The sequence below is a fragment of the Labrus bergylta genome, chromosome 3, assembly GCF_963930695.1.
Source record: "Labrus bergylta chromosome 3, fLabBer1.1, whole genome shotgun sequence".
Classification (NCBI taxonomy): Eukaryota; Metazoa; Chordata; class Actinopteri; order Labriformes; family Labridae; genus Labrus; species Labrus bergylta.
This window is the reverse complement of record NC_089197.1, coordinates 21085373-21108394: the sequence shown is the minus strand read 5'-3', so window position 1 is coordinate 21108394 and position 23022 is coordinate 21085373. Positions and strand designations below refer to the sequence as shown.

The 23022-nt window shown below is 40.2% G+C and overlaps 3 protein-coding genes across 4 annotated transcripts in view; 2 read left to right on the top strand and 1 right to left on the bottom strand.

The window, feature by feature from the left end:
* Positions 1–17: 17 nt before the first annotated feature.
* On the bottom strand, positions 18–9350 carry ctr9 (CTR9 homolog, Paf1/RNA polymerase II complex component). The gene is made up of 23 exons (XM_020625951.3): positions 9194–9350; positions 8185–8283; positions 7825–8064; positions 7604–7721; positions 7433–7522; positions 6525–6781; positions 6333–6440; positions 6003–6239; positions 5627–5845; positions 5355–5538; positions 5190–5278; positions 4391–4576; positions 3932–4019; positions 3695–3843; positions 3488–3604; positions 3256–3401; positions 3052–3123; positions 2352–2487; positions 2097–2246; positions 1858–2003; positions 1689–1782; positions 1487–1599; positions 18–1392 (listed from the first exon to the last, which is right to left on the bottom strand). The coding sequence occupies exons 1-23, from the start codon at positions 9236–9238 to the stop codon at positions 1017–1019; spliced, it is 3459 nt and encodes a 1152-aa protein (XP_020481607.2). The 5' UTR covers positions 9239–9350; the 3' UTR covers positions 18–1016.
* A 524-nt stretch (positions 9351–9874) lies between these two features.
* Positions 9875–12320, top strand: LOC136178618 (inositol 1,4,5-triphosphate receptor associated 2-like). Its single transcript, XM_065953257.1, has 7 exons — positions 9875–9991; positions 10345–10411; positions 10545–10664; positions 10760–10940; positions 11840–11898; positions 11986–12046; positions 12158–12320. Exons 2-7 carry the CDS (start codon positions 10393–10395, stop codon positions 12318–12320), a joined length of 603 nt encoding a protein of 200 aa, XP_065809329.1. The 5' UTR covers positions 9875–9991; positions 10345–10392.
* A 466-nt stretch (positions 12321–12786) lies between these two features.
* The window catches only part of mrvi1 (murine retrovirus integration site 1 homolog), a 28383-nt gene continuing 18147 nt past the window's right edge, over positions 12787–23022 (top strand). The window contains exons 1-12 of one of the 2 annotated variants that reach the window (XM_029275431.2): positions 12787–12841; positions 12921–12971; positions 13058–13135; positions 13219–13275; positions 13376–13435; positions 13753–13808; positions 13917–14010; positions 14099–14224; positions 14314–14399; positions 14677–15397; positions 17366–17525; positions 21530–21561. In XM_029275431.2, the coding sequence (XP_029131264.2) occupies positions 13243–13275; positions 13376–13435; positions 13753–13808; positions 13917–14010; positions 14099–14224; positions 14314–14399; positions 14677–15397; positions 17366–17525; positions 21530–21561 (1368 nt within the window). In that variant the 5' untranslated portion in view covers positions 12787–12841; positions 12921–12971; positions 13058–13135; positions 13219–13242. Of the gene's footprint in view, positions 12842–12920; positions 12972–13057; positions 13136–13218; positions 13276–13375; positions 13436–13752; positions 13809–13916; positions 14011–14098; positions 14225–14313; positions 14400–14676; positions 15398–17365; positions 17526–21529; positions 21562–23022 lie in introns of those variants that run through there. The other variant, XM_065952936.1, reaches the window with a different exon arrangement.

Below are 23022 nucleotides of genomic sequence, written 5' to 3'. Positions count from 1 at the left end.
TAAAAGCCATTCTGAAAAACAGTGCCCTGAAAGTTTTTATTAGCACTTTAAAATAGAGAAGGTTTTGTGATCCAAAATGTGTTCTGGTGCAAAAACCCAACTTCAGTCTGAGTAACATTACCTGAAATAAATGTTTTTTTTTGACATTTTTTAAAAACAATTTACTGCTTTGCAAATAAGCTCTTCACTTGGTCCTTGACCAAGGTCCTACTAAATTAGAAGTCAGTCAGATGGGCTTCAATAAAGACATCAGTTGAAAGCTACTCAGCTCCAAATATTTTGCATCCAGCATCTCTCTTAAATCAAACTTGTGATTAACATATTGGATAGAGACAAAGCACTTCTGTATCGAGCTGTGTGTCTCGTCCCCTCATTTCACAGACTACTATAAATATCCATATTTGTATTCACAGCAAGCCAAATAACTGATCGGTGAAATCAATTTCTTGTACTTTAAATCCATGATTCAGCTCAGAAGTAATCTTCACGTTATAGTACACACGTTAATACAGCACATTTTCCTCTTAAAACAGTTTCCTTTTTTGGAGCTTATTCTTCATCACATTTCAGGTTAAGTAAGGTCATAAGAATGAACAGACTCACACGTAGCAAACAGTATTTTTCATTTGCCTCATTGTTTGCTTAAAGAAAATACAATTCCTTGTTTCTTTTTTTATTTGACATGTTGAAGGATCTTACCATTTTTTGGGTCAGTGTCTTTTCTGATCATCAGAGATAAAAAATAAAAAAAACCCTAAAAAGATGAGTTCACATTTTATTCCACTTCAAACTACCTCATGTGTCTCTAACAAAACATAGCATCTGTGAAAAGACATCTCTGGTAAGACATGAGGAAAGGCTTTAACGCTGTGCCAGAGGACATACACCTTCTAGGCTAATTCCAAGAGCTCATACAGACAGAAATCCCTGCTTTTAATAGAAAACAACAAAAATGCAGATGTGAAGATTATCTTTGAATTGTACGGGTAAGAAGTCTGTGAGGGAGGGTTCAAGATTTAATCACTGTCATCATTGTTGGAGGCTTCAGGTTCAGAGCCGCTCTGAGGGCGTGGGGAGCCAGCATCAGATCCCCGCTCTGATCCTCGGTCAGAAGCTGCTGCAGGCGAACCTGGAGGGGACTCGTTGTCTGATCCTGACCGACCCCTTTTGCTCCCGTTGTCTGACTGCTCAGAGTCGGACTGCCGCTGCACCCTCCTCTTCCTCACTGGACGGTCGCTGCCAGAGTCGTCCCCCCCTGAGCCTGCAGAGCGCCGCGGGCTGCCTGCGTCACTGCCCGACTGGTTCCTTCCACCATCTGAGTCGCTGTCGGATGCAATGCGCTTCTTGTGGCCGCCCTCGTCATCAGATCCTGAACCACTGTCTCTCTGTTGTCTGTGTGGGAAAAGAGCATTTAGAAGGTGTCAGTTGATTTAAGGCTTGCAGCACTTTTTGATTGTATGAATCAATTCTCATTTAAATCATTTACCTGTCTTCAGCTATTTTCAGTCCATCCTCATCTGAAGAGGAGTCAGAGGAAGAGATGATGGCCTTCGACTTGATCTTTCCTTTGAGAGATGGTGGCAGACGCTCAGGCTGAGGCTAAAAAACAAGAAAGAGTTAGATTTATAGATATTAGGCCCTTAACATAGGATTCAAAATAAACCATCTTGTTTAAAAAAAAGAAGAACCTTTTCAAACTTCTTGCGCTCTTTGGGTTTGCGCTGCTTCTTGGGTCGAGATCCTCCTTCCTCGTCATCGCTGTCATCTCCTCCTCTAGCAGGCCTGAAATACAACATTTGCTTTGTATCTTCTGTGTCGTCTCCGATGTTAAAATAAACCACAGCGTGGCAGACTCACCTCCTCCTCTTCTTGCGAGACTTCTCCTCGCCTCCCTCCTCCTGCTCACTGCCACTGCCACCCTTCCTCTTCTTCTTCCTCCTGACTGGCAGGTCCTCGTCAGAGTCGTCGTTGACAAAGTCGTCCCCGTCGCCTCCTTTCTTACGCTGAGAGATTCAAAGAAAAAAGGATGTCATCGACACTCCGTTCCGAGATCTGAAGAGTCTGCCCATGAGTTTGATATCATTGCCAACACTCACACGTCCTCCTCCGCCTCCTTTTTTCTTCTCTTTGGCCAATTCCTTTGATCCCTCAGCGAAGGAGAGCAGGTTCTTGGTCTTCTCCACGAACAAAGCTCTCTGCTCCAGGAGCTTCTTTTGTTCCTCCACCTCTCTGCTCCTCTTTTCCTCCTGAGGGGGTTAAAGGGCGACATGTGGATCATTTCATGAGCATCAAAATCAGATGAAAATACGTGTTCCAATGAGTGTTCAACTTGTTGAGTGGTTGCACAGTACCTGTTCTTTCATCATCTGCTGACGCAATATATCCCTCTCTTGTTCTTGTTTGGCCCGGAGCTCCTTCTCCTCCTCATCCTGCTTTCTGGCTCTCGCCACATGGTACTGCGCCTGACTCAGCAGGTCAGAGCACTGCCTGTAATCCCACAACACACACACTTACCCTCAGTGATACAACAGCCTACAGCTACATGACCTGCAGCTAAACTTGCCTTGCATGTCACACACTTATCAGAATAATATAAACCAAAGCACTGAAAAACTATCAGTATCTGCTGACATTATCTATATTGAAAATCTCTTTAAGTGCTGACTGTAAAAGTGTCAATTTTCAGTCAAAGTAAGGATATATTATATACAGTACATTATTCAGTGTACCCAAATATGCCAATATGCCAATATTGGATAGCTCATCACACTGGCCCTCAAGCAGCTGACGCCATTAAAATTCATGCTTTTGAAGAAAATAGGAAACTACTACTCCTACAACCTAACTTGCATGTAATATAGGCATGTGAATTTCACATGTTTATATTATGTATGCTTAATAGGGAAACCGTTTTTTTTAAAACGTTGTATATAGGGGACAATTCGGGTGATAAATCTGATATGAGCTTCATTCAAAACACACAAGTGCAACAGTTTAACACAAGTCCAACAACCAAAAATATATTCGCGTTGAAAATACATTCAGACTGACCTGGCCTCAGAAGCCGCAAGAGCAAGGTCAAACCTCATCTTGTCCCCGGCCTTGCTGAGGTAGCTGAAGTACCTGTGTGAGCAGATGAAGGAGGAGGGGGAGAGATAGAGTTGATTTGTGTCTGATTAGTGATTGTGTTGATTAGTCACAGGACAACAAGAAAAGCCCAGCGAGGATGACGAGGTGTCAACCAAATAGCTCTACCTGTGAGCCAGCTCAAGCTCTTTGACGGCACTGAGCACAGCCTTCAGGTTGCTCTTCTCATCTTTCAGCACAAGAGTGGCCAGTCTCTGAAGCACCAGAGCCACGTTGAACATCAGCACTGTGTCACTGGGGGCTACGTGGCGGGCCTTGTGTGAATAAAAAACAAAGACGAAGTTATACTCCCTGTCATTAAAAACACAAAGAAAGCGCTTGATTTTTTTTTTTTTCTTACCTTTAGCAGCATTTGCTTGCACTCTTGGAGTTTCCCACATTTGAAGAGCGCCCTCGCAAGGTACAGCAGCACCTCTGTGTTCTGATATTTGTAAAATTTCTTCAGGCAGTTCTCATACTGTGGAGCACAAGAGAATACTCAATGGTACAAAAATACATGGAAAAAGAAAAAAGGTTCGTTATGGATAATCCAATGTGCGGCCCTTACCATCTGCACAGCGCTGATGTACTGCTTCTGCTCCACGTAGATGTGAGCCAGATTCAACCAGACATCACTGATGTCTGCTGTGGCCTCCCTCACCTGTGCGAACACATCTCGAGCCTCTCTGTAGAAACCCTTGTGGGCCAGGACGGCACCTTAACGTTGATAAATAACAAATTATACATGTACCAAAAAACGTATGAAGCAATTTGAACAAAAACTTTTTATTTAAGCTTAACTGACCGATGCCATTTGCAGCATAGAGGTTCTTGGAGTCATTTCGCAGCACTTGTTTGTAAATTGCCAGGGCTCGGTCCTGGTGTCTCTTTTCCTGTCACAACAAAACACCACACTCCATTTCTGGGTCTTTTTTTCCCCTTCACACTCATTCAAGAAACTGGCTTGTTAAGATAATCCTAATATATGATGAATTTATGACTTATTAGTCCTACTTCATTAAAAAATATTCAAGAACTACACAGTTATGTTTAACATAATAATGTAAGTGTCTACCAAAGGTTTAATCTCAAGACTCACAGTTTGATCTAAACTACAGTCAAAGCTTCCCTTTTAAGTCAACCTTTACCACTTAGACAGTTTGTATCGATACAGTCTGCGTCTACGTGGATTTATAAGTTGGCTGCTAGTGTTAATCATTTCTTTCTGTCAGCTTATTACAAGATTAAAAAAAACTGTCTGTACCTTTTCTCTATCTCTTGTTGGCTGGTGCAGAGTCTGCAGCCACACGTTGCCCAGAGCCAGCATGGAGTACGTGTCGTTCTGTGTGGACGGCTGCTTCAGAATACGCTCAAACTTCTTCTGACCCGGACCCCATTCCTGTTTGGCCAAGTGGAGGTTCCCTATCAGGGACCAGGCATCTGGGTGATCCTGCATTCAACAGAAACAAAAAACATCAGGGGAGTTTGACTCGCAGTTTTGTTGAATTCTGAATGTTTGATTAAGGCCCCCGTGTCCACCTGGCGTTTTTTTCTGGGCAGAAAAGCGCTGTCTGTGTGCTCTGGAGTGTTTGAATGAAGCCTTTGTGCTCTGAGAAGAAAACAGTTGCGCGTCTGTCCTGTCTTTTTGACAACAGTTTGTTGACAACGGCCGCTGTATGACCGACACAGCTCCGTTACTTTTTACTGCATGTTTGATATTTGAGATCATTTTTTACCTGAACAGACAGGAAGCAAAGAGGACATGGGTACAAGATACGATCCGTAGGAGGCTTAAATACAGGGAATATCTTACATTTGGAAAAGAGCGCCTGTGACATCAACAGCGCCTTTCTGAAAAGTTGAAAAGATTTTCAACTTGAGCGCTCGGAGCGGCCGCACAAAAACAGCAGATCGCTTGTTAAAGAGACGCTGGTCGCTGCGCTTGTTATCCATGGGCCGCTTTCTGCTGCAAACGCTCTCAAGTGAAAAAAGATGCTGGAGCTGAGGGAAGAACGCTAGGTGGACACGGGGCCTAAGGCGGTACAATAAAACAACAAAAGTACCTGGTTGATCTGCAGAGCCTCTTTGAACCAATCAGAAGCTTCATAGAAGTTTCCTTTGTCACGAGCCATCGCTCCGAGACGCAGATAACCTGCAGAAATAAGTCAAGACATTGAAGTCAAGAGAACAAAATAAGAAATTCTCTCTGCTTGATTCATCATACTTACAGTCCACATAGTTAGGATGCTCCCTCAGGATGTTTTTGTAGAGTTTCTCAGCTTCGTGGAATTCGCACATCGCCTCGTACAGACGGGCCAGATTGTAGGAGGTGGTGACAGAAATGGCGTTGTAGTAATGCTCGTCATGTTCTCCTTCAGCCTTGGCTCGCTCCAGAGATGCAAGAAAGTATTTCTGGGAAAGAGAGGATGTGACCCTCATCATTCAAACAGAGCTGTTACGGTATTTAATATGTTTAATTTCTGAGTTTATTCACAGTTACCTTTGCCTCTCCGAGGTTGCCCAGTCTGAAGTGAAGAGCCCCCAGGTTGTTAAGGATCTCAGGGGGAACGTCAGCCTGCACCTTCTCTTGCAGGATACGGGTGGCTGTGCCGTACGCTGACAGCGCACCTTGAATGTCAGTCTGCTCCAGGATCTGAGCCAGCTCTATCCACGCCTCCACATCATCTGGGTACTGCTCTGTCACCTTCTTCAAATGACCCTAAGACACAGAAAGTGTATGCCTCCTTATATGACCGTTCAACCCATCACTACTGACTAGACATTTTAGGTTTGCAATAGTCGTGGGAACAGCAAACATCTTAATGAAAAGCTGTGTGATTGCAACTTGACAAAATGGTCCGTATCAGGACACGTACTTTGGCGATGTCTCTCTTCTCCTGATCGTCAGATGTTGCGTACAGAGACCCCAGAATTTTCATAGTCTCGTAGTTGTTGGGATAGGCCTTTAAAACCTTTTCGAAGCACTGTGCCGCGTTCTCCTTGTCTCTTCGATACACATACATCTGACCGAGGCCAAAGAAGGGCAACACAAAGGTAGACGAGGCGAACTGAGTGGCCTGGTAGTAATACTGAAACGCTTGGTCGTAGTCCTCCTGCAAAGTAAACGAGAACACAGATGTAAGCGGTGTGAAGTAATCGAGGAGGAAACTATAAGTGCACTGCCTCTAGATCAGGTAGCGTCTTACCTGCACATGAAATGAGCGAGCTAGCTGGTAGCAGCTCTCGGCCTGCATGGCTTCGACCTCTGTGTTATGGAAAGCGTGGAGGGCCAGATGCTGCACTTTACTGTAATCCTTAAAAAGAGAACTCAAAGGTGTGAATTCAACTCTCATGGCACTCTAGTTTATAGCCGTGTCAGTATTTGACAACCAGACTACCTTTTTGAAGAAGAAGTGGTTGGCCAGGTGGTTGAGCACCATGGGATTGCTGGGGTCGATGGTGTAGGCCCGTGACAGGAGCTGCACTCCTTTCTTGATGGAATCCGCTTCCTTGCTGTTGAGCTCTAAAACCGCCAGACCGACAAGAGCTCCTACACACTTGGAATTGAGCTCCAGGGCTCGATCAAAAGCCAAACGAGCCTTCTCCAGTTTGCTGAGCTTCACGAAACAGTGGCCCATCCCCAACCTCACCTCGGCTACAGAAAACAACATAGAAGTGATAGAGAATGAAGATAAGGATTAACCTCTAGCAATCTCTGCATGTAAGAAAAACAATAACAGAAGCAGGAGTCAGAGCCAACACTATAATTCCTTGTGGCAGATATTTGGGTGTCAGCATCAATGTTGGCAATTATGAAGAAAGAAATGATAAGAATCCATCATCCAAAATGATCAGCAGTAATTTTGATCATTTATACCATTTATTTAGGAAGAATATACAGTTCAACTCTGCATGCTGTTTGTCATACAGTATTTGAGGATTTGCTACTCTTCTCCTCATCGCTACTCTGTAAGATTATTATCTCTGGCTCTTTAAACAGCTGACGTTGTGCTCTTGTTAGAAGTGTCCGGCTTTTTTCTTTTTTCTTTTGATAACAAAACAATTGATGATTATCAAAGAACAATTAATGAATGGATACATTTTTGGATGGATAAAGTTTTTTTAAACCATATTGTATTTGTTAGCGTTACATTAGCTATTTACAGATGTATCATAGCCAGGTCTTTAATACCTGGATGTTGATAACTTGTTTGGACCACATCAAGTAGCATCAGTAAATAGTCGTCAAAGTAGTAATTGGATATACGGGGTTCTGATTGGAGGATAATACAGGTGATGTGTTTACCTGGGCAGCCAGGGTTTGTACGTAGAGCCTTTTTGTAGTATGCCAGAGCTCCTCTGTAGTCCTTCTTATTGAAGGAGATGCAGGCTTTACCTGTTGAATAAGAAAGTGTCATTAGTTCAGTGACTCATTCAGAGTGGTCAATGTGAGATCTTGATTTTATAATCATCTTGCCTAGTAAAGCAGGGATGTTGTTGGTGGACTGGTTGAGGACAAAGTGGAACTGAGCGTCAGCCTGGTCCATCTTGTCTCCTTCCAGCAGGCAGAAACAGGCTCTTCCCAACAGATGGTTCTGAGTAAGCAGAGTGCATTAAAAGGTTATACTAACTGGGGTCATTTATGGTGCCACATCAGTTTCCTCACTTTGTCAGAGTTTGTTTTTTTTTTTTTTTTACCTGATCATACATGATGATCTTGTCTGCCATCGTATAGAGCAGCGTAGCTTGCGTGATGAGCTCTTTCTTGGCATCTTTGTTTTTCTCCTTACGTGCTTGCTGGACATAGTAAGCTGCCAATGTGTCCAGACAGGTCATCTGATCCTTCTCATGGTCTCTGTAGTCCAGGTTTCCATCGATACGAGCTGCCTCTAAAAGCTTGACAAAATCTTCTGTTTTGCCCTGCTTGTAGTACTCCAGCTGGAAAAGACAAGAGTGTAAAACACGACGTTTAACCTCTTGAGTGTGATTAATTAACTCATCAAGATAACATAACAGTAATGTATGTGACTCCTGCCTATTGTAGCTCAACTGACTCACCGCTAAAGCGATCCATATGTGAAGCTGTGTATGTTCCTGCTTCAGGATGCTGATGACCTCGTCTCCTTCTGGCAGCTGGTCAAAGTCAAGCTCAATAACCTGCAAGAATCAATTCATTCAAGTCATCAATTAGCATCAACTCGAGACAACACTCATCCTCCCTTCATCTCGTCAGTGTCATAGAGATGCAAAAAAAGTTAAAACAGAAACTTTTCTTTCTTAAAAACTACAGATATGATAAGGTTTGGAGTGCGATTTAAACAAAAACAGCAAATAATTATTTAATCTGAACTGCTTAATTGAAAGTGACAGTAAACATCACAGTAAACATCATGTACCATGTGTGACACTTTACACTGTTTACACTGTTTACATTACTCTATATTTTATATTTTGTACATTCAAATAATTATTTTTTAAATTTCACATTATATTCTATTTCTTACTGTATATATGTGTATTAGTAATTTGAGTGTTTATTGCATGGCCTTGCAGAAACAGTCTTTACATTTCACTGCACATCTGTATGAGCATGTGACAAATACAAATGTTGAATCTTTGAATTAATTACTTCTATTGTAACTATTAAATTACTAATCCTATTGTTTTTATAGTGTTTTTTAAATTAGTTTTATCCTTCTAAATTATTGAATTGTCTTCTAACTTGATTTAATCTCTTTCTTTCGACTTGTAAAGTAATTTGTGCTTCATGTTTTTATGTAAATAATGTGTTGTATAAATTAAGCCACTCCACTGCTGACTCTTAGTTCTGACTTTCTCTGCACAGTTATAATGTTTGCTATAAACAGCAGATCTACGTGTGCTGCTCCGACAACGACTTGCATTGAAGCCTTGGAGTTATCGTGTATAACTAAGATGTTACTTTACATCAGGTGTTCCGCTGTGTTGTGTTGAACATTAGCTGAAGCTAACCAGAGTTAGCATACGCGACAAGTAGCACAGCGAGCTTCACTCAGCTACTAAACATCAATTTAATGAAGACTTTTACCTCATCTGTGTCCCGTAAAGGGATCTCAATAGAGCCCCGAGACATCTCGAGGGACGGAAAAAAATTCCACTTGAAGTTAAATCTTTAAAAAAAAATTCAAAATCTCTTCCCGTTGTCTTGTGGTCGCTACTACATGCGTCCGATAGGAAACAAACACACACACACACACACACACACACACACTGTGTTACTCAAAATGTGTCCGACTGGATTTAGAAAACAATAAAGCGTTCCTGGTGGAGTTGATGTCACGGTGCTCTCTGATTAAAGCACGGTGATACTCATTTAGCCTTCAAGAGTATGGCATTACAATTGAAACTGAAAATATAAGAGAAAAATAGAGAAGATCACAAGTTTCAGTAGCCAAAGTCGTATTTTTTTATCGATTGACATATTTTACAACACTGACCTGCAAGAAAAACTTTGAACAGTATGCTACATTTGCTTAAGATTGAAATTGTGCACGAAATGTTTGTCAGACTGGGAATTTGAAGTGGAAAAAGGTTCCTTTTGATTGAAAACCTTTAAGGGAATCAAAGTGTCATCTCTGCAGGGCAGCATTTTGGCAGCAATGGGATGAGATGGGTGGAAAAGGAGGGGTGTGGGAGGGGGGTACTTGGGGATGTCATCTGGTTTTGATGTGAAGCAGTGAAAACAAGCATAAGGACTTTTTAAAGACTTCTTGTGCAACCATCACAGTGAATCAAGAGGAAAACCAGAAGACCAATCATAAATATGAAGTATCTAATTCAACATTTGCCTTGTTTTTCTTTCAGAGGAACTGACCGAGCCTGAGACGTAAGATTTCCTTTATATTACTATTTTCTCTTTTTTAAATTACATTTGATTGGTAAAAAGTCTCACCGACCACCAGAGTGGTGTTGTTTAAAAGCACACTAGGCCTATTTAATTGAGCACTGTTTTAAGTTCATATTTGTGCTTACTAAATCAAATATTTCAGGAGATAAGGTTTGAACAATAATTTGTTAAGCAATCTTTTTCGGCAGAGAAGTGTATACATTTGTTTTTTTTACTTCACATATTTGATAATAATTGACTTTAATTGTTTTCTGTTTGTTTTATTTGATTTTAAGTCTATGAACATAATTCACAGACGGTAAAGATGTTTGTGATGTTTATTCAAATATCAGGTCATGTAGGAACATTACAGTCAGGAGGATTCAGGAGAAACAAGCGTAATGTCTGACAGCAATGATGGTAAGTGATGCAGTTATTTTGTTCTCTTCTCTAAGTATCAAGCCAGTAATAGAATTACCGATAGTAGAACAAGTAAAAGTATGTTTTATATTTACTCCCTGTACATGATTGTATATTATCCGTACCCGTCTAGTGTGGGACTCTCCTGGATCTGGGACGATGGAGGTTCTTGAAGATAATAAAGACTCAAGTGGATTCTCTGAACATGAACTCCTTGACATCATGTATAATACATGTAACACCTCCAACACAGGTACACAGGCTTGTGTTGAGTTCAACAAAATGGATATAAAATACTCAAAAGAACTTAGAATCAATATTCCTGTGTTTCTCTCCTCTTGTCTGTAGGAGAGGTGTTGGCCTCCACCATCGTACAGTACCTGCAGACCATGACGCATCAGAGTCCGGAGCAGGACAGACTGGCTGCCCTGCGACGGCTGCTTGACCCAGATTGTCTGGACCCACATGTGAGCAGAGAGAAGTTTCATGTCAGCATGAGGGAGTGGATCGCACAGTGCAGTCAGGACAGGTGAGACCAAACCAGCATCACTCTGTATGTCATGTCTTATTCAGAAGGACAGCTTTACTTCACTACATTTCATTAGGAGTTTTAGATACTAATGACCTTCAAATTCATCACAGGTTTTGAATCAATTTAATAATCCAACCATATATGAAGTTATGAATATTAGCTCCACCCAGACAACATTTCAATTGTCTACATTTCAAAGCATCATTAAATATCCTGAAATGACATAAGCAATAGAAGAAGCTCAACAGTGCAATTCTTATATCATAAGTACGTTCACTTTTCATACTTCAAGTACATTTGTTATTCATAGTTATACGTATTCACTTAAATGAAATTTTAAAATGGTGAACTTTAACTTGTAATGTAGTACTTTCTGGAGTAGTACAATACAATCTTTAAGAAACTGCTGTTTTTTAAGAGTGAATTTTCATTTCCTTTAAAGCATTATGTTTGTGCTGGGCGAACCTGAAGAAGCTACAGGTGAAACGTGTTGTTCGCGCACAATAAAAATATAGTGAAGTTATTTTCAGTGTGCCACTGACTTCTGTTTTTTCATTATATTTTATGTTTATAATTTTTTCTAAGATTTATTTTTGGGCTTTTGTGCCTTTAATGGAGAGATAGGACAGTGGATAGAGTCGGAAATCAGGGAGAGAGAGTGGGGAACGACATGCAGGAAAGAGGCCACGGGTGGGATGTGAGCCACCTTACATGTCAGCCACCCGCTTGAGACGACAGCCTCCATACATGGGGCGCGCACACTAACCACTGCGCCGCCAGCGCCCCTTTTATGTTCATAATTAAAGTAGTATATAACAAGTTGTGTACATGTTGGTGTATAGTTTGTGGTTGTTTTCTGTGAGCTGTGAGAACGAATGCCTCCTCCTGTGTTTCAGTTCTGATGTGGATAGCAGTCAAGTATCATGGCCAAACTCATCTAAAGTTCTTGTAAACGGTATGCGATCACTGCTTTGTTCAGACTTTTGAGAAATTGTTCAAATCACTTTCAAACAACAACTCATAATACCTGATTTCCTTTTAGAGCTGGATTTTTCTGTCTATGAAACCAAAGCTGCTTCCTCTGATAGCCTTCAGTGTTCCTGGTCTGTTTTTTTTTTCTTCTTTTTTAAAAACCTTTTAACACTGAATTTGTTTACCTCCTTTATCAACATTTTTTTTTGTACTTAACCGCTTAACTGTTTGTTTGGCTTCAGTGACGGAAAAGATTTATTAGGCACGGTGGCTGAGCTGAAGCACGCTCACCGCAAGCTGAGCGAGCAGAACAGCAGCCTGTTGAGGACGGTGGCTCAGTGTGAAGACATCAACCTGCAGCTCAATCTGGAGATCACAGAGCTGAGAGCCAAGCTGGTCAGGTGAAGGAGACATTTAACACAAAATATGAAATGTATTCTGGAAGACATTAAACACTGTTAATAATGAACAAAAGTCAGGTGTTTACTGTTCAGCTGAAAACAGATTTCATTAGTAGTCCCTTTGCCTGTGGTTGTTTGGTATCCTATAGAATAAGTAATAATACATCATGTACAATAATTCATAATATTCCTTTTTGGTAAACAGCATAAACAACACAATCACACAGAAGTAATTAAACAAACATTATCATTAGGTGAGCTGTGGTCCAGAATTAAGCCAGACATGAAACTGATCAGTCAGAACTGCTCCTCTATATATGAAAAAATGTCTACTCTTTTTTAGCGAATGATAACAATAATGTCCTGTTGCTTCTAATTTCCTGGTCGCTTATCTTTGGTGATTTTAGTGCTCAGCGGTCAGCGGCAAGAGCCAGATCCTTGTCAGAAGAGCTTGAGGAGACCCGTCGGGCATATAAAGAGGCTCAGGAGAGAGCCAGCCGCACCCAAACCAGCTGCACCAAACTGGTACATTAGACACCCGTTGCAAATGAATTCCTTTTTGTTATGGCAACTATTTATTTTTTAACCCTTTATTTATCTTTAGAGCAATGAGGTTGAGTGCCTGAAGGTTCACATTCGCAGGCTTGAAGACAAGGTATTGTAGATCTTTAATGTTCACCCAGTTTCTATCCCAAAAAAAAAGAAGTTGTTTTTTAAATAAAAAATAATTTGCCCTCACAGAATGACAAACTCACCTTTGAGAGAACTTGTTCTGAAGATAGCATCAATAAACTGAGGAAGGTCAACGCTGACTTGAGGGTAGGTACCGATCAGAGAAACACTCTTAGGATTGTGTTTTTTTTTTTTACTTGAACTGAGAAATAAATATCATAATGTTACAGGCCGAACTTGAGGAAACCCTGGTTATGTTGACGCTGGGGGACAGAGAAATCACAAAGGTTTGTCTTGGTCTTTATTTTCATTCGATAATTTTTTTTTTTTTTTTAAATGGGTTCAAATTTTTATATTTTAATTTTGCCTATATATGTGCCCGTGTAGAAAGAGATTCTTATGGATAAGATGAAAAACTCTCATGTGGAGAATCACAACATGATCGAGGTACGTTGGACATCAAGCAGAGACACTTTGACTGTACAGGAGGCTTTGTGAGATGGATTAGGAAATTATTTGACATCCCTTAGTATAAAGTAGTTGTGTAGATACAGTCCAATATTTTTCAATATAAACATAAACCAGTTTCTAATGTGAAGTAATAAATTGATTGACATGTTTTGTACAACAATTAGAAAAACGCATCAGTCCCTTTTATAACAGCCTCGACTTGGAACTATGTAAAGTCCCCCCATTGTGTTCAGTGGTTCTGAATGTACATGTAAGCTGTTATTTCACTAATTGACTCTGCTCTGGTGTTGCAGGGTCTGCAGTCAGAGCTGAGGAGGTTACAGGAACATTCACACCAAGTTCTTTTGAGGTCATTTGAATAAAGATAGATAAATATTTGCAAGTTCATATGTGCTTTACTGAAATGTGTAGGAATTGTAAAGTGCTGAGCTCAGTTTGCGTTGTCTGTACTCTGTAGGTATGACAGACACTTTATTGGCCCTCAGAATCTCTACAGTCGAGATCCTCCTAACCACCGCTCTCTACAGAATGAGATGCAGGATATGCAGCAGGTTGGAAATGCTCCCTCTCAAAATATATATTGGTTTCTGTTTTAAATTGACTCTGACCACTCTGTCATCTCTGTCTATCTATCTGTAGAGGCATCACAGAGCTCTGGACGACATAAACCTCCCATCCCTGCACAGTGATGATATTCAGAGCATCATCCACCGGATCAAGTCTGCAGAAATAGCTCATCTTATGCACAATAAGTATCCAGATAGGGTGAGGAGATAGTAGAGAGTGGATGACAACTATGGCATGCAATAACATGTTTGTGTGTAAATCTGTCTCGTGTCTTCTCTCACACTCAGGACTCTGCTCCTGTTGAATCACAGGAGAGGCCTTTTCCTCACCGCCAGCAGCAACAGGCAAGCATCAAGCAGCAGCTTGTCAATGTGTATGTGTTTTTTTTTTTTACCTCCCTTTCTCCTCTTATGGTAATGGATTGGATTGTTTGATGTTAGGCTCTGTTCAGAGGAGCTTCCTCTGGCCAGTAAAAGGGATGTCTGGTGGTGACATGAATTTATGGGCCTCACCATGACGTAACCTAAAGCAGTAACAATCTTCTGTGTTAAACCCTATCAGGGCTAAGTGCAGTTTTAGTGCCCCCTCAGTAACAACAGACATAACAGTGTGTAAAAGAAATGTTTATAAAGCTTTGGTGGTGGTTTCAGGCTGCAGGAGCTGGAGCTACACAATTGTGTGTGGGAGGAGAGAGGGGAGAAGGTGGAGGAGCGGCAGAAGAGCTGGGAGCAAAAGGAGCAAAAGCAAAGCCAGAGTCAGACTCAGAGTCAAGAGGCCAAGAAAGTGGCTGTGGTGAACTGGTGGAAAGCACGCAGCCTAAAGGGGGCTAAGACCCGGACAATTGAAATCCAGCCAGTCCAGGAGCTCTCCGAAACACAAGCCAAGCTTCAGAAGGCAGAGCAGACTATCACTGATATGAGGGAGCAGGTCCTCCACCTGCAAACCTCTCTACGATCTGCTCAGGAGTGTGTTGCTGAAAAAGTTGCAATCAGAGATCTTTATTTTGAAAAGGCAACCAACACTGAGAAAGAAGAACCAGAAGTTGCTGTGGTGGAGAAGGTTGTGAAGGATCAGAGGGATGCAGCAGTGGCCACAGACATTTCATGTGGAGCAGTCTCTGAGCAAGAGCAGACCCAGCCACGGGTGAGCGCAGACAGCCTTCTGGTGACCCTCCGGAGAATGGAGGCGATGGTGAACAGCGCCCTGGAGACGGCCGAGCTAGTGAGAGAGAGCGAGCAGAGGGTGAGCCAGGTGAGGCTGAGGATGGAGAGCATCACCCAGAGGGTGGAGGAGGCTCTAGGACGAGCAGCTGATACTGACCAGCAGCTCAACTTTATGGAGGCCAGGATCACAGAAAACACACCAACTGAGGTTTGTGTTACAGGAGAGTCAAAGCTGTAGGTGCAAAATACTGGAGGTTGCTCTACTGGTCAACTTAAATACATGTAATGTTAAAAAATAATCAGGAAAAAGGCAAACTATATAAATCAAACTTGCATGGGTTTCCAAAAAATGTCCAGTCACTAGATTTGAACAAGAACATTAAGAAAGTAAGATTTCATCTTATTATGTAATCCAGATAATCTAAACTGCTTCATGGAGAGAATATTATATAAATAAATCATTTTGCATAATGTTCAGTACAAAACCATGGGGATAAAAAGTGAAGTGAAAAAGGAATGAATCAGATTGGTATCAAAGGTTTTTAGTATGGCTGTTTCTATTCGCAATTAATCACTACATTTCAGTAGTTAATCGCAATACATCATATATTAAATCATATATTAATCAAATGTTTGAAATTCCATTATTTCGCATTCAAAATACAAATCTTTTTTACTGTCAGCAAGTTCTTTTTTTTAATTCAACCCAGCCACTATTTTGAAATAAAGATTAAGTTTGGACCTTCTGGTAGATGGAAGGATACGCCATTAACCTTACCACAAACAGCTCTCAAGGAACAGTGAAAAAGGGAAATGTTTGATGTCATAAGGTGGATATTACTTTTGACTGTCTAGAAGTTGTCGTTTTCTTTAAGTGAAATGAGACATTCAAAGGTGCAGCAGTGTTTTTCTTTTCAAACTGTGACTACATGGAGACACTATGGAGGCTTATTCACAGTGCGCCAAAGGGACAAAATAGTAATTATAATTAATTAATCACAATGAACTACTCAATGCTGACAGCCCTGATTTTAGTTAACATTATGAACTAATTTGCACTCTGCATAAACCGATTACATAAACCGAAGTTACATTTTATTTTTACAACATCTGCAGGAAGAAACTTGACGTGTACGGTAGAGGTTTCCAATTGAGCCATTAATACAATTCAATTTCTTCTTGACTTTTGTTTATTAATATGTACATTTTTATTTAGCAACATAATAATGAGAAAAGACAGACCTTACACAAACCTTACATCGAAAGTATAAAAAGAGAAAAAAAAGTAATTTAATCAAAACACAGGCAAAGAGAAGCCAAGACAGCTTGACATAACATTAAACTAAATCATGTTTGGGTAGGACCAACACAGTCCAAGAGAGTGCACATAATCCCATCAGTTTAAGAGTTACTTTATAATGGGACACAGATGATGGCTAAAAGGCTTCTTGTTATTTCTTATTTCTTATTATAATTATTGTTAACCAAATCTCTGATGGATTCCCATTGTCATCACTTTGCAACATTTCTGACACAGTAACATTACCCAGCAGTCAGAAAATGGGCCCCAAATCTTTTCAAAGGTTTCACCTTCTCCTTTTCAGAATATAAATTAACCTCTCAATAGCATAACCATTACTCGTTTCTCTCAACAGCCGGCCATCTGTGGCCCACTAGAGTTTTTTCATTTCACTCTTTATCGTTTTTTACACCCTGATCAAATACAATTTTAGTATTTAAATATTTTTAGATAACATAACTAATTTATCAGAAAAGGAAACAAGGTGTACTGCAGATTTTAGATCTTCTCATTTCCTGTGCTGGTGATTATTTGATGATCCGGTAGAGGCAAATGATGACCCCTTGTGGTGATTGCAAAGATCGAATATCTACATTGAGCCATAACACAGTAGAGCAGTCATCTGTGTGTTATACCATATGATAACTATAATAAATAAAGATAATAAATATTTCTTCCCTAACCCCTTTATTTATTTAAAATTATTCTTACACATTTGGGCAGTGTTATCTAGAGAAAGTTCATAGCTTTTTGAGGTTGTTTTTTTTGTTCACATGAAAGGACGTTTTATAATAGGAGTTAAAATAAAATAATGGGGATTACACATTTAGACACAAAAAGTTAATCAGTTGTCTTTATTGACTTCTCACGTGAAAGTCTCCAGGCCCCGCTCTGCAGGCTGATGCTGGAACAGACACAGCAGGCTTTATGGATGAGTCCCATGTGGAGCCTGAAGACGGACACCAAACCCTGAGTCCTCCTCCATCTCCTCTTCCCCCAGAAGTCAGCAGCGAGCCCCCACAGCTTCCCATGAATGGTATGATGGCTACAGCCTCTGTGTTATCATGTTTATGGGGTACACGTGAGACGCAGATAAATGAAAGCTGCTTCCTTCTCTGCTGGTAATCCCAGAGGATCTCTGAAAATAGACACAGAAGATGTTTACATTGAAACAACAGCCGGTTCAGTGAGGAGGAAGGCAGAATCCGCTCTGAGGGAGTGCATGTTAACTATGAAAGGGGCTGTGGGGGAAATAAGGGGAGGTCAAAATGATTAATTTTATATAAACACAAAAGAGGGTGAAGTATTTTTGGCTACATGTAAAATCAACATGTTTTGGATCGGGGCTTAAATCATCGTTTAAGTGAGAACCAGTCTCAATACCATATTTAGAACATTTTACATTATGCGTGGAAGCTGTGCTGCTCACAGAAGCCACAATGCAGTTCTTTGGGTGCTTTACTGCTGGAGTTTACTGTGACAAAAGAGGAACTCTACAGACTAGTGTGAAAGGAATAGACTTTTTATTTTAAAGAAATGAAAGCTTGAGGCAAATCTATTTTTTACAGCAATGGAGAAGTCGTTCAACATTATGAGAAATGCATTTCTGATTTGTTTATGAGAGTTGGAGAAGGTGATTAATATCACTCTTTTGTCTCTATAGTAAAATAAGCTAACAGCTAGCTTAGCTTAGCTTAGTAGAAAAACTGGAAACACGGGGAAAGAGCAAGGTGGTTGTGTCAAAAGTTTAAAAGCAGCATTGAGCAGCTCTCACTAACACAATATATCTGGGTTATTTAATCCATACATGTAAGCATACAAAAAGCTTGAAACTGTGAGTCACATCTTGTTTTTGTTTTTTTACACTTTAACAATTGAGATTATAAGTATGTGAACCTTTTTGTAACCTTCTGAGCGAGCTATGCTAGCTGTTTCCACCTGTTTACAGGTGTAATGCTGTTATAAAGGGCAAAGAGGGTAAAGGATAAGCTAACAGGTTGTTTACATCTGCCTCATGTACTGTATAGACATGAGAGTGTGATCCATCTTCTCACCTCTTAACAAAAAAAAGTGAATGCATTTCTTTACATGACACATCAAATGTGACTTAACTTTATAGAATAAAACCTTTTTTTTAGCTAAAATAACAGCACAAACAAATGATTGTATGTGTCTAATTATGATGCAATACTTTTTGGGCAAGGCAAGGGCAACTATTTTGTCTAGGCCTTGACAAATCTATTTCCAAACTCTCCCTCCGTGAGATAGAGTCCCTTGATGGCTCGAAAGGACAAGTGTTTTGTTCAGTTGTTTATTGGCGATGCAAAAGGGAGCTTTGGAGCATGTTAATTACACGTTTCTGGAACTAATTTGTCTCTCCCCTCAAAGGGGACAAGCAGTCGTTGCCTTTCTGTCCCCTAGTTTTGTTTATTTTATAAGCCTTTCAATCTAAAGTTTGAATTACCCAGAGTCATGTTGGCTTAATGATACCTTTGCAAATGAAGCTGCATCCAAACCTAAACAGCTGCAGCAGGATGGACAATAAACTTTTTATGGTGGGCTTTGCCGGGATAAAGGTTGTGTTGCTAGTTTGATGTTGCTAGTTGAAGATGTTAATGGTTAATAAAACAATCCAGTGTGACGAGAGTTTTCATTTATCCAGAGCTAGACGTGAATGTTACCTAAAGTGAGTGAGATGTGTAGATTAAACCAAAAGGCTTTATCCAGTGGCGGTTCTAGACCACTTTTACTGACGGTGCCAAACGGGGGCCAGTTGTTGTGTCAGACTGGATCATTAAACCCAGGTCAAAAATAGACAAAGATGATCGCTTTAAAAAATATATAAATATTGTGCAAAATAATAGCGCACATCATAAAATACCACAACATAAAATACCATGATTTATATTTGTTTCAGTAAGAGTATTTAATACTAGATTGTGAGTCCGGTTGTTGAGTCAAATGCTGTGTTTTGAGGGGGGGGCTCTTCCTTTTGGAGAGGTGGCCACAGGGGGGGCCAAGCTCAGTGTTTACAGGGGCACTGGCCCCTGTTGGCCCCTGCCTAGAACCGCCCATGGCTTTATCTGCGTGTATTTACTGGTAAAACAACAATAAAGAGTATGTATTTAAAACAACAGAGCAGATAGAAATGGTAGAAAAAAAGTAGCACACAAAGCAAACACGTATCTCTGTTAGTTAAAGAGTTTATGCTGTTCAAGTTGTGGAATTGTGAAACAGAAACCGATGGCACACTTGAAATTTGGTGGAAGAGTGTAACATTGGCCAAAGAAGAACAAATGAAGTTTTGGTGTGACAGGGGATGCTGATGGTCTAGTGGTTGTGTGTGGAGGCTGTGGTCCTCTGGACTGGCAGCCCGAGTTTCTGGTCCGGCCTGTGGCTCCTTTCCCGTGTGTCATTCACCATCTCTCTTCTCTCACCGATTTCTGTTTCTATTCATTGTCTTGTCTCTAGATGGAAGCATAGAAAGCACAAGAATGGACCTTTAAAAAAATGTTATGGTGTGACAGACCACATTTTTTCATATAATTTAAAACTGAATTATTGTCTTTGCTGAGCCTGTGCTCACCTCCCAGTGGTGACGGAAAAGAGATACAGTACATCCTCTGGGAAACATTAATGGCTGTACACATTTCCATGAAAAACCATCTTGCTGCTTTTCAGATAAATCATTTAAAACCAAAGTGAAGAACTAACTAACAGGCCGAGAGCCTTTGCTCTAAATCACAATCCAAACTTTATCTTTATACCAAAGGCCACTATAAACAATGTCTGGTCAGTGCGGTTCTTCTGCTGGTGTTTTTTTTTATTTCTGATACCATCAAGTGTTCAAAGCAGTACTCTGTCTCCATTAAGGCTTTTAAAAGGACTTTATATTCTTGTTTTATCTTCCTTACACTCATAAAATATAAATATTAGAAATCAAACCAACTTAAGGTGATGCATAGCTGCAACAAAGCAAAGGAATAAAACCTGTTTTTATGTGTTATGCTGCTGTTCAAAGCAAGACACAGTCAGGTGGTGTGATGATGAACAAAGATCCAGTGGAGACGAAGTGTAAATAATTTAGAAAAGCAGTAGATCTGTAAAGCTCTGTGTGTGGCGGCTGTAAACTGTGTGCTCTTTGATGAGAGAAAGGTGTAAATACCAAAATCACTTCAGTTGGAATGTAAAAGAGTTTTTCAGGTTATGTCGAATGAATCCAGTAAACAGGAGAAAAAACATGAACTAGAGAGAAAAAACAACAGAAGCTGACAGTGACATGAGGCTAAATGAGGACAAATGTGTCATATTTCACCATCACCTAGTTTTCCACCTTTTTTATTTGTGATTTCGAGGTCAAATCTGGCTATGACATTTTGCATCTCTCCGTTAATTTATGAGTTTGATTTTCATCTTCTGATGGTAAAATGATCACCAAGTGACACCATCGATCAGCAACATAAAAGCATTTCATTGTTTTTTTTATCCGTATGCTCATTTGCAGTTCTCTTATTGTGTTAAGTAGCATTTTGCTGTTGAGCCTTAATATTCATGCCTTCATGTTAAGCCGTTCGCCTGGTATCACAACATTACAAACCTTTTTCTGAGAGCACCTGAAGCAGACCACACAATAGCCTACACCCGACCTGAGAGCTGTCAACCAGCGGATCAAGCAGCTCATGTACTCAGAATGGTTGCCAAGTGATTGTTGCCCATGGTTATAGAGGTAGAGGGTGAGGGGAGCGAGATACTTCCTGAAAAATAAAAGAGTTACTGTAGTTTTCTACCTATCAGAGGAATATCCCACTGCCAGCATCAGCCTCAGAGGATAGAAAACTCAATTTGATACTTCATTATTTGTTTTCTCTTTGTGTTTCTGCTCTACACACACAAACACACACACACACAAAGAGACACACACACATTGACTTCTCTTTTTCATCTGTCTCACTACATTTGCATTGCACATGCTTTCCTGTTAGATGCAAATCATCTGTGTTTGTGCTCTGTTCGTTCACTGTGTGTGTGCTCTGACTCCAGCAGGTGACTCGGGACGAGGGAGCTGCAGCAAGGTAAGATTCCCTCCTGCTCTAGCACAGTATTCATGATTTTATTTCTGTAGAAGCAGAAGTACAAGACTAATATGTTGTCTTTGGTGTTTTTTCCCTTCCTGACATATTTCATATGACCACGATTCTAATAGAATACTTTACTAATAGCTTGATAATTGAGTATTTGAGTATAATTTGACTTGAAAGTCACTATTGAGTAAAGATATTTCTCAAGAATAGTAACATTACTTTTTTTTTTAAATATCTTTCTTTTTTTTTTTTTTTTATCTTTCATTTGATGTGCTTATAAAATACCTTTCCTACAATTTAAATTTAAATCAGTGGTTCCCAACCTCTAATCTTGGCTTGACCTTTAAGATAAGATAGTACTGAGTTCAGCTCAAAAAGTAATTTCCCTTTGAACCTTTTTAGATCAGTCAAATAATAACTATTCAACTTATAAGCAAAGGCATCATATTTAAGTTCCCTAAGAATGAAGTCTTTATATCTATGGAGGTAGCTGGTCCTGTTTCACAGAGCATGATTCACAAAGAGAAACCAATCACTCACTGGCTAAGGTGTTTTGGGTCATCTGTTAAGGGAGAGATGTTTGATGTTTGATGTAATCTCAAACCTCACCACTAGATGTCCCCATATCATACACACGGCTACCTTTAATGTAATAGTGTTAATAGGAAAATAATGCTATTCATAATGATTTGTGAGTCACAGCGGGGGACATTTTACCAAGGGGTGATTCAGTATTTTCCTCGTAAGAATGATTTTTTTTGTATTGTACAGATATGTTTATTAAGTAACTCATCCAAACATATCGTACACGGCTTGGTGTAAAAATACAAACCTAAGTACCTAAAAGATCTTCAGTGGTGTTAAATTAAATGAGAAGAACAGCTGACTTTTACCACAAAGCGCTCCTCTGATGATTACCAGTTTTCTTAACAATGTAACACTTCAGATTATCCGCTCACATTAATTCAAACTGTGATGCTGTAATTTGCTGTGAAGGTCAGCTGGGTTCCCACAAGCAATGTGACTTCTTTGCTCCTTTTTTCCCCTCCCAAAGAAATACTCGGGGATAATAATAATTGCAATCGCAGCCTTTAAAAACTTCAATCTCATGCAGCTATAATGGTGCAAGGTTTGACAGAGCACTTTACCAAACAATAATGAAGAGCTCGGAAATGGATGCAGGGATTCCTCTCTGGCTGAAAAGTAAACACAGATCGGGACGGACACAATCTATCTATCTCAATCTCCAATAAACATGCCCCTTGCATTCAACAACACTAAGAAAAAAAATCAGCTACTGCTCCTAAACTACGATTAGAGAAACAAAACAAACCCTGCAGAAAGAAATAACACGCTTCTTCAACTTGTTTCAGTTTCTTTTTCTTTTTTCTTTTTTTTTGTGGTATGATCACTGGAGCAGCAGCAGAAAACACACACACCCCGACACACACA

Coding starts and splice junctions, on each gene's coding strand:
- ctr9 (XM_020625951.3), bottom strand. CDS start 9,238: ATGTCTCGGGGCTCTATTGAGATCCCTTTACGGGACACAGATGAG. Junction 8,065..8,184: donor ACATATGGATCGCTTTAGCG/GTGAGTCAGTTG, acceptor TGTCTTTTCCAG/CTGGAGTACTACAAGCAGGG. Junction 1,783..1,857: donor TCTCGCAAGAAGAGGAGGAG/GTGAGTCTGCCA, acceptor GTTGTATTTCAG/GCCTGCTAGAGGAGGAGATG.
- LOC136178618 (XM_065953257.1), top strand. Junction 10,941..11,839: donor GCACAGTGCAGTCAGGACAG/GTGAGACCAAAC, acceptor CCTGTGTTTCAG/TTCTGATGTGGATAGCAGTC. Junction 11,899..11,985: donor ATCTAAAGTTCTTGTAAACG/GTATGCGATCAC, acceptor ATTTCCTTTTAG/AGCTGGATTTTTCTGTCTAT.